General features: G+C 42.6%; 1 protein-coding gene and 1 long non-coding RNA gene across 4 annotated transcripts; one reads left to right on the plus strand and one right to left on the minus strand.

Moving 5' to 3' along the window:
* Positions 1–1483: 1483 nt before the first annotated feature.
* rnf34b (ring finger protein 34b) lies at positions 1484–15147 on the minus strand. Of its 3 annotated transcripts, XM_020081670.2 has the most exons (9): positions 15014–15129; positions 12734–12850; positions 8715–8933; positions 6086–6586; positions 4319–4381; positions 4019–4220; positions 3889–3912; positions 3705–3746; positions 1484–1804 (listed from the first exon to the last, which is right to left on the minus strand). In XM_020081670.2, exons 2-9 carry the CDS (start codon positions 12770–12772, stop codon positions 1620–1622), a joined length of 1275 nt encoding a protein of 424 aa, XP_019937229.1. In that variant the 5' UTR covers positions 12773–12850; positions 15014–15129; the 3' UTR covers positions 1484–1619. The 3 variants fall into 3 exon arrangements, with proteins under 3 accessions (XP_019937229.1, XP_019937230.1, XP_019937231.1); XM_020081671.2 differs by lacking the exon at positions 12734–12850 and having other exon boundaries at positions 15014–15147; XM_020081672.2 differs by lacking the exon at positions 3705–3746 and having other exon boundaries at positions 15014–15128.
* A 1591-nt stretch (positions 15148–16738) lies between these two features.
* LOC109626208 (uncharacterized) lies at positions 16739–18350 on the plus strand. Its single transcript, XR_002202513.2, has 3 exons — positions 16739–16836; positions 16980–17016; positions 18211–18350. It is a non-coding gene; the product is annotated as an uncharacterized lncRNA (long non-coding RNA).

An 18350-nucleotide genomic window follows, 5' to 3' on the forward strand; every position in this document is an offset into this window, starting at 1 on the left:
AGAAGGGATGAGGGAGGGAGGGAAGAGAGGATGACTGGATGAAGGAAAGGGAAAGGAAAAATATGAGACAAACAAATATGTTGACAGGTGATTAGAGGTATGTTTGAGGCGTGGCCCTGCTTCCAAACCAAACTAGTTACTAGTTTCATTAAAATGGAACAAGTCTTTAAGAATGTCTTGGCATCATATAAGCTGCGTCCCAATTCAAAGGCTGCATCCTACACAGGATGTGGTCTACGAAGACCACCTCCTTCATGCGCCAGGCAGTGACCGCAAATGAGACGGTCTGGTCTACAGAGGATGTCCGTCTCCATCATCTTACTGCTGTCTCCTAGCAACAGCGCTGCAGTTGGACACCAAAAAGTTTTTATGCTTCTTGGTTTTTTTTCAACGTGTGGCATTAGATGTGCAGTTGAGTTGAAGCCTGTCAGTTGTCGAGAATTCTGGGATAGTTTGGCCCAAGACGGATCCACCACTTGGTTGGTGGATGAAAGGACGCATATGTTTGGCCGTATTTTTAGGAGCCTTCCCAGTGAGACACCGCTGTGACGCGAGTCTTCCAATGCAGCCTCCGAAGGACGCAGCCCCTGATTTGAGACACAGCTATAACCTCCAAGTCACATGATGTCAACTCAAACATCTCCATGACAACCATGGAAACTTTCTGATGCAGACCGTTTGTAAATGAGTCTGAAGTTATGATTTTCTTTCTCATCGCTCTGCTTTCTCAAAGGTCAAAGGTCAAGAAGGAACTTCCACACTGAACAGGAACATCGTGCAGCATGTTGTCGGCAGGAGTGGCGTCTGTGCACCGGATTTTTAGTCGAGGGAAATGTCAGAGCACATTCACACATGGTGTTCACACATTTACTTTTATTTCCTAAAGTTCATTTGAGAAAACAGAAAGAAAACAGGAGTAAACTATCACACCAACTTTGCTGGTTGTGAGATGCATGTCGCTACTGATGTGAAATCCTAACCCAAATATCAGACAAAGGCATGACGTTTGGCACCTCACAGCCTTCTGCGTGTGAGACGAGATGACTAAAGACATGTGTAAGTAAGTCTCTTTCATTTTTTTCTCTGATATTGCACATCCTAAAGAACACTGAGGGAGATAGCACACGGCGTCATGTGGCATGACTGTGTAAACCGTATCGACTCTAACCCTGGGATCTTACATTTCTCATCGCGCTGCGTCAGAACAAACTGATTCTGCTTCAAGTCACCACGGGACTGCCATCCTCTCCTCCTCTCCTGCGAGTAGGATCTAAAAAGAGAGTAGAAAGTGATGGCGGGGAGTGGGGGGGGGTCTGCTGTGTGTTTATCAAACCCAAGAGAGAGGGAGTGTGTGTGTCCCGGTGCAGCTGATGACGGTCCACCAGGGAGGAGCAGTGGGACTGGAGCATGAGTTAGTTAAGAGGGGAGGAGGGGGATCCAGACCGTGGTAGGCCAGAGGCAACAGTCTGGTTTCCGGGGAGTTGCTCGTGCCTGCTGCAGCATTAGGCCTCGTGTGAGACGTCACGCACAGCACTTCTTCCTCAGTGGTGTAGAAAGAGCTCGGGCCACGTGTGCGCGCCTGAGGGGGGCCGCTCCGACGCGCACACGCTCGAGAGTCTCTAAGACTTGAAGACGTGCACGGCCCGCACTACGTACTGCCTGCATATGGGGCACTCGCTCATCCTCTTCCCGCATTTGGTGCAGGTGACCATGTGGCCGCACTCCAGCAGCACACAGTCGATGATGGCGTCCATGCAGATGCGACACAGGTTTTCATCGGCCGCCAGCTGAGCTTTGACACCATCTGTGGACGGAAATATGAAGTCAGGTTCCACTGTTCCACTGTTCACTTAAATACACAAGAGTGTAGTTCTTTTGTGATAATCTGTACAGTAGTTTTTACCGAAATTCCACTGACCAACAGCTCGACCAACAAAAGCAGATGAAAACATAACTCCTCCAATTCTTCAGAAGTGATCACAACATCATTCAGCTCTGTTTGGCCCAGCTGTGACCTGCCGTAAACTATCTCATCTCAATCTCCCCTCTCTAGTTGTTAAGTCATCAAGTGTACAAGTCCTCATTAAAATGTTTAATCAGCATTGTCCAAATCTTATAAATGCCACATCTGTTCCTGAAAACTGCTTTGCTGAATATTTGGTTAAAGGATTAATCAAAAAGTCAAAGCTTTCGTATACGTTCAATGAGACATGAAACAAATCATTTCATCAGCAACTATCTGGTGCACACAGAGCGAATACCTCCACCTGCGCATCTCACCGTGTTAAAGCAATAAAACCACACTCCTCCACAAAATTCAATCCTGCTAACTAACTAATTGATAAGCAGACAAGCAAATACCAATAAAAACATAATCTCTAGAAACAGATTCAGACGATAGCCGATGGGCAACGAGCCAGATGAAAAAACTTCTTGATAGAGCTAATAACCAACACGGACGTAAATTAAAACTCCATCTGCTGCTGATCATGTGATGGAACTGAAAGGAAAAAAAAAAGCTCCTTGAAAACTAAAGCAACAAATGAGTCAGGGTAGTTGCAGACGTCCAGATGCCTCGCCCCTATAACAAACTATAAAACTAGCAGGAAACACAAATGCCAAAATCGTAAACCTCCTCGGTGGAAGTAATAACCAACATGGACGCTGATGAAGATCATGTGGTACGACTGAAAGATGCAGAACAGCTGCTCAATAGACATGTGGGTTTTATTTAATTGTTAAAAGCTGACAGCTCTTATAAAACCCTGGTCACTGAAACCAAGAATATGAAAACTAAAGTATAATTTTAAGCATTCATTAAAAAAAACAAAAAACGTTCTCATGTGCCTCTAATCTGTCTGACAGCTGATTGATCAGCTCATTGGCTTAAATCTGGCTCCTGCTGCGCTCAGCTGTAAAAAGCCGACAGAGCCCATCGGCTGGCCCCTACACATCGAACCGTGTCTACCCTCCTCGAGCTCTTCATGTCAACAGGAGGACCAGAGGAGGTCTGAGAATGTAATTACACCTGATGGAGACATGCTGCCACTGAAGTAATGCGATGACTCATCACAGAGGTAAGAGCTCTGAGAGAGTGGGTTAATGACGGGATGAGAGAATGAAATGAGATGATGCACAATGGAGAAGAGACACGAGTGACACAACGTGCAGACGCTGAGAAATACAAGAGATAATGACTCAATTTACCGTAATGGGATAATATACAGGATGATAAAAAGGATCAAGAGGGTGAAAATGGCTCGAGCCCGACCAATTTATCAGCTAGTCAATAAAAAACTGTCTGCCTTTGGCAGACTGTGTTCATGTTTCTAAATTTGAAAACACAGAATTAACAATGCAGAAAAGATTTATTCTCTCAATTCAAGTTCTTTAAATGTGTTTGAATTTGTGTTTTCTTTTAATTTGCAGTTATTTATAAGTAAGTTTATGGTTTAATTGTATAAAAGATACTGTGATAATAAAGATTAAATATTATATAAAGCAAGCTGATTTCTGATATTCCCCTTCTAACATGTAGCTGATATATCGTAATTTAATTTTTTTTATTCTTTAATATCAGAAACCCCAAAATCCATATCAGCCGGGCTCCAAAAAAGGCTGCAGCATGCAGAAATGTGAAATGTGCAGTATGACTTCATGGAGTTGATGCAAAATGTGTATTTATTATAAATTATACATCTTACCTCCAACTCCACTGTTGCAGAGAGGTGGAGGATATGCAACCACTTTATAGATAAGAATGAGCAGTGATAGAGAAAATGTATTAGTGTAGGAAACTGTGTTGAAGCAGGGATTAAAGCAGATTAACGTCGAGTGGGAGTTTATTTCATATGTAAAAGCAACAAATATAATCAAAATGACAATTACCTGCAGTTATGCTCACATTTTCCACTAAAGAAAAAAAGAGAACATTTTATTTTTAGGAGACAGAACCAGAGGTCACATGAATTCATAAGATTTTGATGCGAAAGATTGAAAAAGTCAAATCTGAACTCACTGGATTTCCTGTTCTGCTCGTTTTCTCTGTAGAGTCGATGCACTCGCTCCAGCAGCTCCCACTTCTCGCAGCAGCCCGAGTAATTGACAAAGTTCCTGGCGAGAATCTCTTTCAGCTGGCGGACGGAGAGGTTCTCTATCGCCTCCTCGTTGTCCAGATCAGACAGTGAAGCCCTGATCCTCCTCTGTGTGGCCGGACTGACCTACAACACACACGGGAAACATATTTATGTAGTTTCAACATCATTCAGTTTTATATATATATATATATATATATGTAATAAAAACCAAGGCACCACACCTCCATGATATTTTCAGTGGGCTCCAGGTTCAAGAGGGACGCTGTTGGAGTATCCTCATGCTCCTGTGTGGGTGGAGATCAAGACAAGTCAATTCAGCTTTGTTTAAACTCTTCAGTCAATGCTCAGCCTATTTAAAAGACACAGCACATTTACTGATTCATCTCAAACATAAAACCACAGCTCATAAAGCATGTACTGTTTGACTAATGCAGACTCAGAGTGTCAAAGTCAGATGATGTGCACAAAAGAAATGTGTAGACATTTTTTCTGTTATTGAATAAACTTAGAGATCTTTGAAAAAACAGTGTTGTGTCATTCTAGTTCTATATAAAGGCCAGTATGTTAGGCCAGTTTAATTAGCTCAAGATGAACACCCTTTAAATGTGGTGCCCCCCCGGCACATTTAAATCAGCAGGTTTGATCCACGTTTCTGTCTGAACTGAAACGTGGGTTTGGAGAAAGTAAAGCTAGTAAAGAGCCCAAACAACAAAAGCATATTCAGCCCTCGTGTCCCGCGGAATGAGGAGAGAGGAGATTATCTATGGGAGGATGAGAGGAGGGATGAACTCCAGTGTTTGTGTTGTTTCTCTGCAGCTGTGATGCTGTGGGGAGTTTCTCAACCTGTGTGGCTGTTACATAACAGACTCAGCCCAACAGACCTAAAAAAGGCAAAGGGCTTAAGCTGCATCGCTGGCTGGTGTAAGAGCCACACACACACACACACACACACACACACACACACACACACACACACACACACACACACACACACACACACACACACACACACACACACTTGTACTTCTATCTTTATAAGGACATTCATTTACATAATACATCTCATGTTTCCTCACCCTAACCTTAACCATCACAACTAAAAAAGGTCTATACCTCAAAGACAGAGGTACAAGTACACACATGCAGAGCTAACACAGTTGTTTCACATGCTGTCACACAGACATATCAGATAAGCCAGCAGTGTTTTTTCAATGTCAGTGGAGGAAAATCTTATCTTCACATTTTGCGGATTTTCATGGAGACACATTCAGAGCAAAGCACCATGGGAAGACAAACAAAAGATAGAAACCTGAATAACACTCAGTGGAGCGTTTACCAATCAACGCCTTTACATTCAATCAAGCTGCACCACATTTCACACACCTATAAATATCAGTTCCCTAAATGTGTTTAAGTTTTTCCCTGGGAAATCAGTGAAAATGTTGAAAACTTGCAATGTAAAAGAGAGTGGCAAAAAAAAAAGATCTGCATCCGCACCAAATTTGAATGTGTTCCTTCCACATCCTTCCTACAAGTTTCATAGTAAATCTATTTTTTGTGTCATCTTGCTAACTAACAAACACACTGGGTGAAAACAAAACCTCCTGTCTTGAGTTGAAAAAGAAAGAATAAAACAAGAAAGGAAATAATGAAATAACCAAATTGACATCTGAAGAAATTTGAACGAGAGGCTATTTGTTTGTTGGGGAGTTGAAAGGAAGAAAACCTCCTCCTGACTGAAAACTTGTAAATAAGTTGATTTCACCTCTGAAACTAATTATCTTGGATAGAATGAGGCCAGATGTGAGGGAAGTATGGCATATGGAAATTAGTGAGTGAGTGAATGCCTGCTTGTGTGTGTGTGTGTGTGTGTGTTTGTGTGTGTGTGTGTGTGTGTGAGTGAGTGTGAGTGTGTGTGTGTGTGTGTGTGTGTGTGTGTGTGTGTGTGTGTGTGAGTGTGTTTGTGTGTGTATGTGTGTGTGTCAGACCTGGCTGGTGGTCCCTGAGCTGTCACTTGGGCTGAGCACGTCTCCCTGAGAGGCGGAGAGGACTGACTGTTCAGAGGTGGAGCGTGTGGCAGAGCGGGGCGAGGCGGCGTGCGAGTGGGGGAGTGAGTGCAGACTGTCTGTGTCATCTCCCCCTTCATCTTCCTCCTCCTCCTCATGTGTGTCCTCCTCCTCTTCTTCCTCCTCCTCCTCTTCCTCTTCTTCCTCTTCCTCCTCGTCCTCCTCTAGCACCGCACTCTGGGGCTCCCTCGACCCCTGATGACACAGCACCAGGTCCACCAGGTCCTCTTTCTCCCGACACATGTCTGTGGGGATGTTGCGCAGCAGCAGGTACTGGCGCAAGTCCTTCACTCGGAGCTGCATGAGCCGAGGCCTCTGGAAGGCCGTGCCGCGCAGAAGGTGGCAGGTTGTGCAGCAGCGCAGGTTCTCCTGCAGCACCGAGCACAGGGCGCAGAAACTCTTCTTACAGTCACAGCAGATGTGCTGGGGAGGAGAGAGAGGAGGAAAGTCAGTGACTGACGTGATGTGATTAGTGATTCTTTTTCTTCTGACTGAAGCAACCAAACTCATCATTAGAATAATTCAATGTACAGCGTTCGTTTAAGAAAATGTGTTTTTCATTATTTCTAATTCGGCCCTGATGTCTGACTTCTGTGAGCATAAGAAACTAATATCCTCCACGTGACGTGTGATGAATATATGAATCACAACAGGGATTCAATTAATTTGAGCTGAGGAAAGTGGGTCAAACGATGGAACTGAGATAGTGACAGTTTCTGTTCACATTGTTTTAGTTTGAATCACAACAATTCACCAACCAAGAGTTTGACTTGCAAGATACTGTTGATTGGAACTGAGCGATAATCCAGAATTACCATTTATTAACTTTCAGTGGAACTGCTGCACGATAACAGGAATTTAATTTGTAACAAAATGATTAGTTTTCAATTCTGAGCAAAGTGCAAATGAGCTGAGATTCTGCTTTAACATTATAAAGATAATTTCTAATTTTGATGATAACAAACTTTATTTATAAAGCACCATTCATGCAGCACAATGTGCTTTACATAAAAGATGTTTAAAACATTCATAAGAAAACAATTATAAGAAAAATAAAGCTGAATATAAATAGCAAGTTGAGCTACGATTGGACAACAACCATCGGGTAAAACATTCAAAAAATGATTTGCCATTTTTTGGGAAAGAATAAAGAAAAAAAGACCTAATTGTCAGTAGTTCTTGGAGATGTTTGACATTTTACAGGCTTAACACTGATTCAGAGCGTTTGAGTGGACTGACACTTCAAATGTGCAGGAAAGCAGGACCACAGCTGTAAACATCTTATCAGTAACACACAAATATGCTCTGCTCCACCAGAAGCACATTTCTGCTGCAACAGATACACTTCTTCAATCATCTCCTCTTAATCCTCCGGCACGTCTCTTTTCATACGATAAAAATATCACGCCCGCACACAAATTTGCACGTATCGAGGGAATCGACCCGCCGTCAGACAGGCACCTGGTGTTTGGATGGCGATAGAGCGATCTGAAGCGGTGTGGACACGCTGGCATTAAACTCTGACACGGGCAGAGACCCCTGGAAATACCAGAATAAATATGTTTGCTTGTTGCTGCCCAAAAAAACTGAGACATTTAGAGCAGAAATCCATCTGTTGTGGAACTACTGTCTGTAGTCTGATAATTTATATAAGGAGTACTTCATGTGAAAGGTAGTACCTATTTCTTGCTGAAATGAAGTGAGCCATATAAATCAGAAATACTCAAGTACAAGTACCTCAAACTCTACTTTCAAACAGTAGTTGAGTAAATGCACTTTTCACCTTTGTGACAGGTGGAGCTGCAGAGAACTTCAGATAAGTTTCTTGTCACAGTGCAGAACGTGCTGCTGCTGCTTTTTGTTATGTGTGCATGTTGTACTGAACATGCTGATCCTGTTACTGTTTGTGTATTTGTCTGTGCTTTGTCACCTACTGCTCTATTCCAGTCCATTCATGTCAGTCTGACCCTGTTATTTTATTATTTCTTTTGACTCTTAAAGAGGGTGTTAATGTAAAACAGCATAGAGATACTGATAATTCCAAAAAAGAAGCTCACTCACGAGTTGAATCTCATCAGTGACTTAACAACATACAACCTTAAAAATGATCTTGTTGAGTCGAATATGGATTTAAAATCAAATTCATTTAATTCAAGTCTAGTTCCCAGGTTTTTACATTAAGGGGATCTCCACTCAGTTAATCAGTAATTATGGATGTCAGTGTTTCCTTGAATGCACCATGAATGAGCAGTCCCTCTCACTACTGCACGCAATGATTGCATAATTCAGACACATAAAAAAAATAAAAAAACGATGACTGAATGTGCAATGTGAGAGATTATTCAAGCAAGTTCTCTTGTCTCTGCAAGTTGATTTGGATGTAGCTCTGACCTGCAGGGGGGGGGGCAGCTGGTATAGTCAGTGTTAACTTGTTGTTTTGAACGTCCTTCCTAAAAATAATCTTTGGTGTTGTCCCTGAACCCTGGCTCCCTGTCTGAAACACTGTTCACTCAGCTTTAGTCTCTGCGAGCATCTCCCAGCTCTTGTCTACCTTGCGTCTGAAGACGGAGAAGGCCAGTCCACAGGCCTTGCACAGCTGTCCAGCGCTCCCTGAGCTGGTGGGCGGGTAGGTGGAGTATCCAGCACTGGGGGCGAAGCGGAAGGGCCCGGCCCCTGCTCCGAACCCGGGCTGCTGTGCCCGCACCGTGCCAGTGCCCATCACCTCGTTCAGCAGCCCGCAGCATGACGCCCACATGGACGATGCCCCGGCCTATATGAACAGATAGAAACACACACACACACACACACACACAAACTTTTAGAGACATCTTTCCACAGCTTTAAAAAGGGAAATCTTTTCTTCATCCACAGTCACAGACAGTATCATATGTATTATGTATCAGCTCATTCCAGTTCCTCACTGAAGCTAAACAACATATTTATGTCTCTGGACTCCACATGCACTTCTGCACTGCACTGAAGTAATGATCAGTGCATTTGAACAAAGTTTGTCTACATTTACATTTACATTTAGTCATGTCATGTATAAGTACAAGTAGTAATAAACTACATTCCAACACCATCATGTAGTTTACAGTAAATACTGATTAAATGAGTTATCACGCTCTGATCTTGGTATTAATGCTATTTGTGTGTGTGTGTGTGTGTGTGTGTGTGTGTGTGTGTGTATCACGTGTAAATAACTAAAAAGCAGACGAACTGGGGATTTCTCTCAGCCCTGAATAGCGCCTGCAGTACCTCCGCAGACAAAGTAGGGCAGCTAGTGTGTCGCCTGAGACTCAAAATCCAGGGCAAAAAAAGTGAAATGTTTCACTACTGGTTGCAAAACCTTCAATGCTGTGAGCACATGGTGGAATATTTTAGGGAATGAATCAGAGTTTAACGGTAAGGAGGACATGTCCCTCTCATGGAAACTGTCTAACACCTGTTCAACGTGGAGACTGTGAGGACCTGAGCAAATCATCAACATTTCTTGTCCTCACTCTAGTCGAGCATTAAGGGCAGAGAGTGTTACTGAGCCCTATGAGGCAAACTGTGATTTGTTAAAGTGCGTTGTACAAATAAAATGTGATTGATTGATTGTTATTCTTGTTCTCAAACAATTCACTTCCTGCCCTATAAATGAGGTTTTCCTTTCATTGGTGCCCTGGCTGTATATCAAACTATTAATTTTGTTTGTTTGTTTTTACTGCATCATCCACCCCTGGCCTCTACTATACCCCGTATGTCTTGAGGAGATGGTCTCCCTTGGTACGGAGGCTGAGAGAGTAAAACAAGAGAGATGAATGAGAAAGAAAGGGAGGGAGGGAGGGAGGGAGGAGGGGAGATACTGGACAGCCCATTACTGAGAGTGCTCTTTAACAGTCCTCGAGGTTAGAGATAATTAGACAGAAGAAGCCTCTAAAAGCTCCTATTAATGAAGTTTTCCAAAGAGATCTGTGGGTTAAACTTCTCACTCACTGCATTATTTTTCTACAATCTGATAAATAAAAACGCGTTATAAGAAGCAGATGATGTGAGGAGGATATACTGGGAGGGTCAAACAAGAGGATCAGAGTCTTACGGTGGCTGTTAGATCGAGCAATCACAGAGAGACTCGGTCAGTGTTTGACCACGAGATGGGCCAGAGACACGGAGCAAAGATGGCGTGATGGGAGCCACGGCTCCTTGGAGCATACTGATGAGACGAAGGAGGGAGGGGGCGAGGTCAGCAAGGAAGAGAATATGTCTTCTGTTGTTCCCCCAGCCTGCAGAATCAATAGCTGACATGAGCATAACGTACGCCCTCTGTGGTTCCCCAGCTCTGTGCAGGACAGTATCAGAGTTCACAGGGTCCTGCCACATCTCTTCCTCAGGCAGTGCTCTGCTCCGACTTGTCACAAACACCCTGTGATCTGACCTCACCCATCTGCTTAGGGATTCCTTACGTAATCTGCGGAACCAGGCACTATATGTGGAGTCACGGCGAGGAAGGTGGAGGAAGGTCTAGCCCCTGCCGCAGTCGCACAGCCAGGATAGGTTTGCATAATTTAAATCATCCGCTTATTTCATTCATTTATTCGATTTTCACCAAACTAATATCTAAATAATTCATCTTTGGTTAACAAAAGGTAAAGAAATAGAGAAAAATGTTTATCACCTCTGCCCCCAGTTCAAGGTGACATCTCTAAAAACTGATTTTGTCAGACCAACAATCCAAAACATAAAATAATTGAATTTACAGTAAATAAAACTCAAAATCTTTAAATTTGAAAAGCTGGAATCAGTAAATGTTTCCTCTTTCTGCTTGATAAATAACTAAAAATGTCATTAATTGACTGCTATTAACTCATTTCATAGTAACTGACTATTCTTAGCTTTATGCGTCTTCTCCTGATTAAAATCTGCCACAAGCAGCTTGCTTTGCCGTGCTGTACTCCCGCAGCTCTATGCACACACAATACAACCAGGATGCATAACAACTTGAATTATTTGCCCGAGGCTTAAACTTGACCTGATGTTCGGCTGCTAAAAAAGTCTCGCAGGTCAGATACAAAACCTCCTCACCAGGGAGTGAAGCCACTAAAAAGGAATATTTACTGCATCCTCCGCGGCGGCCCTCCGATGAAAACAGTGTTATCCGGCGGTGAGCCAGCAGCACGAGATCCCTCTGTCACTTCAATTAGCCAGTGTGAGCTCTGCGGGCAGGGAGTCCCGCACAAACAAGGGACAGGAGCAACATCACTACACCGTTTTCGGCAGTATCATTTATGTTTCCTTGGGAATACTGTATTACAATGATGGATTCTGTCGATCCAATCACCTCTAGACACTCTGAATTCTGGGGCTTGGCCATATAATTGAGGCATTTCTCACATTGCTGCTGGAATATGACCAGCAAACAACCAGGGCACAGTTTTGTGCACAAACAAATCAGAGGGCCAGCAAGAGGGGAGAGCAGCAAAAAGTGACTGTGGCTCAGATTTAAAAAGAAAAACCACCTGGGAATGAATATCAGCTTCGTTCAGGCCTGATTGCATGAACAGTAATCTGACCCCATAAATACAGCTTCAAAAATAAAACTTTATCGACACAGACAAGTGTAAACATATGGGACAGAGCCATATTAAGGTGTAAATGGGTCGTATGAAGATTGGAGCTAGAACGAGTCTGAAACTGAGAGATAACACTTCTTACCCCTGAGCAGCGTCAGGTGACTGCTGAGCAACCTCTGCTGAAAAGGTTCACTCTTACATTAACTCTAGAAAAAACAACCAGGTGCCCTGAACCACTGAGTCTATTGGTCACAGGGAGTAACCACATAACAGGAATCATCCACAGTTTGAATCCCAGTATGGACTTTCATAAATGTACACATTTTTAGAGCGTTTTCTTTTCTGTGAAATAATAGATACTTTAACCTCTTTGTGCATAACTCTAGAATTTATAACATCCTTTCACATACATAGACAAACAACACCTGGATGTCTTCGGACTGTGGGAGGAAGCCCAGAGAAAACTCCACCCAGACACAAGGAGAACATGCAAACTCTGCTCAGAACGACCGAGTCGACATTACTGACCTTGATGGAAAATTCATAGAATCAAATATATGCATAAACCAGTAATGCCTGACTTGCAGCCGTGTCCACCACATCTCCATAGAGCTATTTAAAAGGAATTCCACCAATTTCACACAACAAATACGTTTTCAGGACTTGGGGAGAACTCTCCAGTCCTGCTGCGTATATCCAGTTTTTGTACACTGTCCATCTTGAGTCTGAATACTGATACACAGCTACATACTCAGAGTGGTAAGGTGTGACAGTTGTACCTGCGACCAAGCATGTTCCTGGTTTGAATCCCAGCTTGACCTTGACCTTTCTGTCTGGAGTTTGCATGTTCTCCTGATTGTTGAATGCTGTGTATCATCACAACAGTCAATCTCTGTCTCTGCATTTGCAAGCATCAACAGCAATCAATACACAGATACAGTTTAAACCAGACTGAGAGTGTTAGGATGCCTGCAGAGTAAACATCTGTGCACTATCATAAAGCGTCATCATTCACCATATTTCCATCAGGAGCTGTCTCTCTCTCACATTTCATTTCCTCTCTCTGTCGGCTGAATCCTGTTTTTCTCTGGAAATGTCACTCACGCCGTGGAAAGTGAATCCCGCCACCCGTCTGTTCAGACCAGAGACAGAAAATAAACTAATTCGTTTACAGCCTTTTGTCGTTTGTCTAAAATGATAAGACTCAACGTGAGTTTTTTCATTTTAAACTACACATTAGTGAATAATGCGCGAGATGTACTTGATTCGGTCGTGTCTGCTGCAGCCTGCGGACATCACATCCAGAGAGAGTCTGGAGAGAGATATGCACATTAAAGTCGGCTACAGGCTAAGTTTGGATTTGTGTCTGCAAAGTACAATTTTTAAACAGTTTACTCCGAGGCCAGAGGAGAACTTGGCGAGGACTTAGCCTGGAGAATACTTTTGGTTTCGCAATGCAAATGCATATTGACTGCTGCAGAGATTGTACTGGAATATTAAAGCATAACCAGACTGTTTTACAACCAGCACCACAAATCTGTCGACCCCCTGGACCTTCTTCATAGATTTAGACCTCTTCATCCACTTTAGAAATCAGCCCTAAGTCAACTTATATTCTCATCTGGAATATGAGCATGAGCCACCGAGATACATCACTGTGACATCTCATAATTTCAGCAGAGATTAGCGTTTCCGTCCGTGACGTCCAGTACGTGTTTATATGAAATGATAAGAGGATTTTGAATGGAAAGAATTAAAAAAATCAAATATGCATTTGCATTGAAATATATATTGAGTCAAAGAGTACATCCCTGATTGGTATTGATAACACATTTACTGTAAGGACGTTTTTCTGTTTGCAGATGTATGCTACGCTAACATCGTCTGTTCCATATAGGCTACAGTAAGCTGCATTTCAATTTAAAGCAGACTAAACAATAAAAACATAAAGTCCTTATTGTTTTAGTGGGACACAGTGATGATGATGTGCTGCAGGTAAATTGATTACACAATATTTTACACATGGATGGTAGTTGGTAGATGAGGTCAATTTCCACCATATTACAAGAGGTCATTTGCAAACCTTACAATACTCTGTATGTGTATAAAAGCTCAAATACCCAATAACAATATGTTTGTCCACTCTTGACTGAAAACCTCAACTAAAGAAAAAACTTAGTGTCTGAAAGTGGACTTGGTGAAAGTAACCAATCATCAACATCCCCTTCATATATAGACCAGCGGAAAGTATTTGAGTATATGCATGTATTTGAGTATATGCATGTATTTGAGTATATGCATGTATTTGAGTATATGCATGTATTTGAGTATATGCAAGTATTTGAGTATATGCATGTATTTACTTTGCAATAAATGTGTTTTTCATACCAAGAACAGAACACATCGCTCACTGCAATAACATGTGGTTTACTGTCAGATGCATCAACCAGCAGCTCATTACTCTTATCATATCATGCATGTGATGATGAAGATGATGATGATGATGATGGTGGTGGTGGCAGCAGTCCTGTCTAACCTCTCACTGTGCCTCAAACCTGCCTCCACCGGCGCACCGATGACATCATCGCCAACATCTTCATTATCACCGAGTCCTGAGCTCAGCTCGAGCTGCCCAGACATCACCGTCACCTCTTTCCTCCCGGTGCTGCAGCCTGACTCTGCTCCAGCTGCAGGACCACAGCTGGATCCACACACTGGCTGACAGCAGGGAGACTCCACTGGCACTGGACCTGAGAGGAGATCCGAACCGGTGTGTGTGTGTGTGTGTGTCAACACCGAGACGTCTCCCAAACATCCCCGCGCTCTCTCTCTCTCAATGACCGCAGTCTCTATCTCATTAGAGCGGATTAGAGCCTGGCGATGAATGGACGTCGCTCCGCCGGCTTTAGTCCACTGAACTATCACACTGGGGTCAGATCGGACTCATTAAAAGGCTACACACTGTACCTACTGTTTATTACACGCAGGGGGAGAGCATCTCCAAAGGGTTGCCCGCTCGCCAAGAAAATGAAAATCACACTGACAAGAGCAGGAACAGCAGCAGGCGAGTGGATATCTGATGACAACTTCCAACCAGGCAGCTAATCATGCGTAAAAACGCAAACGCCTGTTGATGTAATAACAACTAAGTGTCACACAAACAAAATTAATTGTCGTTAGGATGGAGGCATTCCTCTGCCTCTCGGTGCAGCATCGTGCGCAAAACCCCCCACACAATAAACCCGCATCATCTACGAATCCAAAACATAAAGGAACTGCAGATGGAGTCGCATACCTTCATTGCACCTCCCGTTCGAGGAATTTGCCGAGTAATGTCAGGACGACGACCATGGCAAGTGCACAGGGAATCAAACCATTACGTCTTCCCTCTCTCCGACTGCCTGTGTGTGTGGAGTAAGCATAACGTAATGGCCAAGAGAGCCGCAGCCAACCACAGCGCGCACAGAGCCGCCGTTATCTTTAGCAGCCAATCCGCTTTGGCACAGCACCGGAGGGGGCGTTCTGCGCCGTGCGTAAAGACGCATGTTTGTGCTTGACGGACGCATCATGCTATGTTCACAGCTTTGGTTTCACATGTACGTGTGGTAAGTAATGCGCCCAACTGTAACAGCCTTGATTCAAACATGGTTTATTTTATTATTATCTGTTGTTTTCAGGCAGGATTATTTTATGCTCACAGTTTTTATGAGGGTTTAAGACTTTTTTTAGGTTAAGGATTTTTTTAGTGTTTTGGATTTCCCTTCACAGAAATAACCAATTTTGCAAATGCAGCTTTATCAATATCAACTTAATTTATTATTTACAATGTATTTCGCTCAGAGGAAGATAAATCTACCTACATATTATTTCACCTTCCTATGTAATCCATATACATGCATATGTGCATTGTTGTGCACACTATGCTGCTGTCTGCAGTAAAGGAGGTTAAAGGGGTTTTCTTCTTCCATCACAGCGCCAGTACTCACTGTGAGCCCGCAGGGGGCAGCAGATAGCGCTGCATCATCGTTATTGTCATCTTTCAGAGATAACTGAGCCTCAGGGGGAGGAAGGAGGGCTCCTCGTGTTTGTTCCTGCTGGATAATGCAGCTCATATCATACAGACTGTGTAGGTTGCGTAGCTGCTGCTGCTGCAAGTGTGCAGGAGACATCAGGACCCACACTGATGCAACTACAGTGTTAAGCTGCTGTTTAAGTACATTTAAATTCTCTGCCATTTCCCACACATCAAACAGTGACCCCACTATGTTGATTTTATTTCACAGAGCCACATTAAAGATCTGTTGAGGCCTCTGGGCTGCCAGTGACACACTTAAGAGCTTCAGAATTGGCCTGAATATTCATCCACAGCGTTCTAACTTCAAAGTTGTGTCGGAGCATGGAAGTGTACACTTTTTTTCCCCCTCACGTGTGTTATTTCGAGAGAACCACTTGGAGTGCTGTGTGCTCAAATAAGAGTTGTTTTCAGGGTAGTGGTGCCATGCGTTGCAGGTAATTCTAGTTTTATTTTGCAGGTTTTGACATGTTATTCTCAGATCTCTACTTCCACCCACTCACTGAAATAACCTGAAATGACTGCCCTGTGGTTTAATGCTTCCTTCATCCAGTTCAGTTTCAGTCTGTCATGTTTACCAGACTCTCACTGTGACCTTTGACCCCTGAAATATAATCAGTTGATTTTTTTTTAAACTTTAAAATTTGGAGAAATTCTCCGAAGGCAAAAAACGTTTTGTTGGGCCACCGTGACCGTTGACCTCCAAAATCAAATCAGTTCATCCATTGGTCTAAATGAACATTTCTGCTAAATCTGAGAGGATTCCCTGGAGTCTATAATAATGCATTACATATTATTACACTAATAATATATACCTGTGGATACTTGGGCTAGACGACTCATGAGGCCTTTCAGGAGTTTCAGGATCAGTGTTTGGGATTTTTAAATTTGCAGAATATTTGTTGCATGAAGGCTTCTGAAGGTTCTGTGAGGTCAGGAGCAGGGATGCACCTTTTGAGGGGAGGGGTTTCAAAGGGGGAGGTTTTATTAAGGTCTGGGAGTGACCAACCTTGTTCCTTTGTTTGAGACCATGCGGACCTGCACCAGTGAGTTTGTTTGATTTTATTGGGTCAGTGGTTGAGAATTTATTTTCCCTTCTTTGTATATGTTAATATATTATGCACCCTAATTCACTTATCTATTAATCCCTAATGCTCGGTGATGATATTTGTTTGTGTTCCTGTTGAAGGATGCAGATGCTTTTGTCAACAGGATGCATAGATTATGTAAGTACCTCATTTAATCATTTATTTTGTTTGGTACGTATGGTTATAAGTTCATTTGTTGTCGTTATTCAAAAATTCTTCCATTCCTCCAATCACCCACCTTTTGTATTGGATCCATGTGTTTCCCACTCAATCACTCTGCTTCTGATCATGCAGTTTATAACAAAGGCAACAAGTCAAATACCATGCTGCATATGTTTCGGGGAAATGTGTTCTCCACATGGCTCTTCAAGTTTTGCAACTTTGAATGAGAAACAGACGATACGATTAAACTCTGTGGGAGAATGTCAGACTTTAAAACTTTGGAGAGAGTCCAACGCCCAATTGTTTGGGGAGTTGTGAAATAAAATACCCTTCACCTACTCTTCACCCCGGATGTAGTCACCTCTTGTTCTGTCAGGCCCCATGCAGCTCTTCTGCGCTGCCAACAATTACCACTAGATGGAGCTTGTATTCTTTCCAAAACAGCACTCCACTGCTCTTTGTGTTTTACATTTCCTTTGACATTCCTGAATAACTGGTAAACATTTGTAGAAGAAACCATAGATAAAAAATAATAAAAATAAACTCCTAACTTTAATATTCCAGCATTTTTTGTCATTGGTTCTTTATTCTGCATATATTTGATAACTTTTGTGTTGAAAAGTGCAACATAAAGTTTACTACCTTTCATACTTGTAAAGCACTTACAGACAACTCATGAAAATATAGTTAGAAACTACAAATCAGCTTAATGGGAGAAAGAAACTAATATCAATAAATTGAATGAAGAAAACCTAGGAAACACATTTTAATAACATCAAGTGACTTGTTTTTGAATAAAACACATTTGTGGGAAGAAAGGTTACTGAAAAAGTGTGTAATTGACCTTTACTTAAGTACTACTGTACTTCCAGTACTACTTGAAGGAAAAAAATGCGTCATTGTGTACACTGAATATATTTTGCAACCATTCTGTTCTCCGATTATCATGTTGAGACTCGTCAGATCACTCATACTGATACACATTAATGCCTCGTGGCAATGAATAATCTTATGTAACCTTTTTTTGTTTGCTAACTTGTAACTGAGTATTTTAATGCAGTAGCAGTGATTTGCTAGTTCTTATACTGCTGCTACGTGCGCTGCAGCGAGAGCCAGCACAGTCGGTATTATGGTCTTATGAGGATTAACCGAGCTCTGTTTTATTGACAGGAAGATGTGTGAGTTTTATTTGGGAATTAAAACATTCCTTCTGCCTCCTACATCCTCGTGCACTAACCTGCTCCAATCACACGGATGAGAATGATGACTTACCTGGATGATAGCTTTTTGGAAACAAGGAGAGGAATCTA

Source organism: Paralichthys olivaceus, chromosome 18, assembly GCF_024713975.1.
Source record: "Paralichthys olivaceus isolate ysfri-2021 chromosome 18, ASM2471397v2, whole genome shotgun sequence".
In the NCBI taxonomy this organism is placed as follows: domain Eukaryota; kingdom Metazoa; phylum Chordata; class Actinopteri; order Pleuronectiformes; family Paralichthyidae; genus Paralichthys; species Paralichthys olivaceus.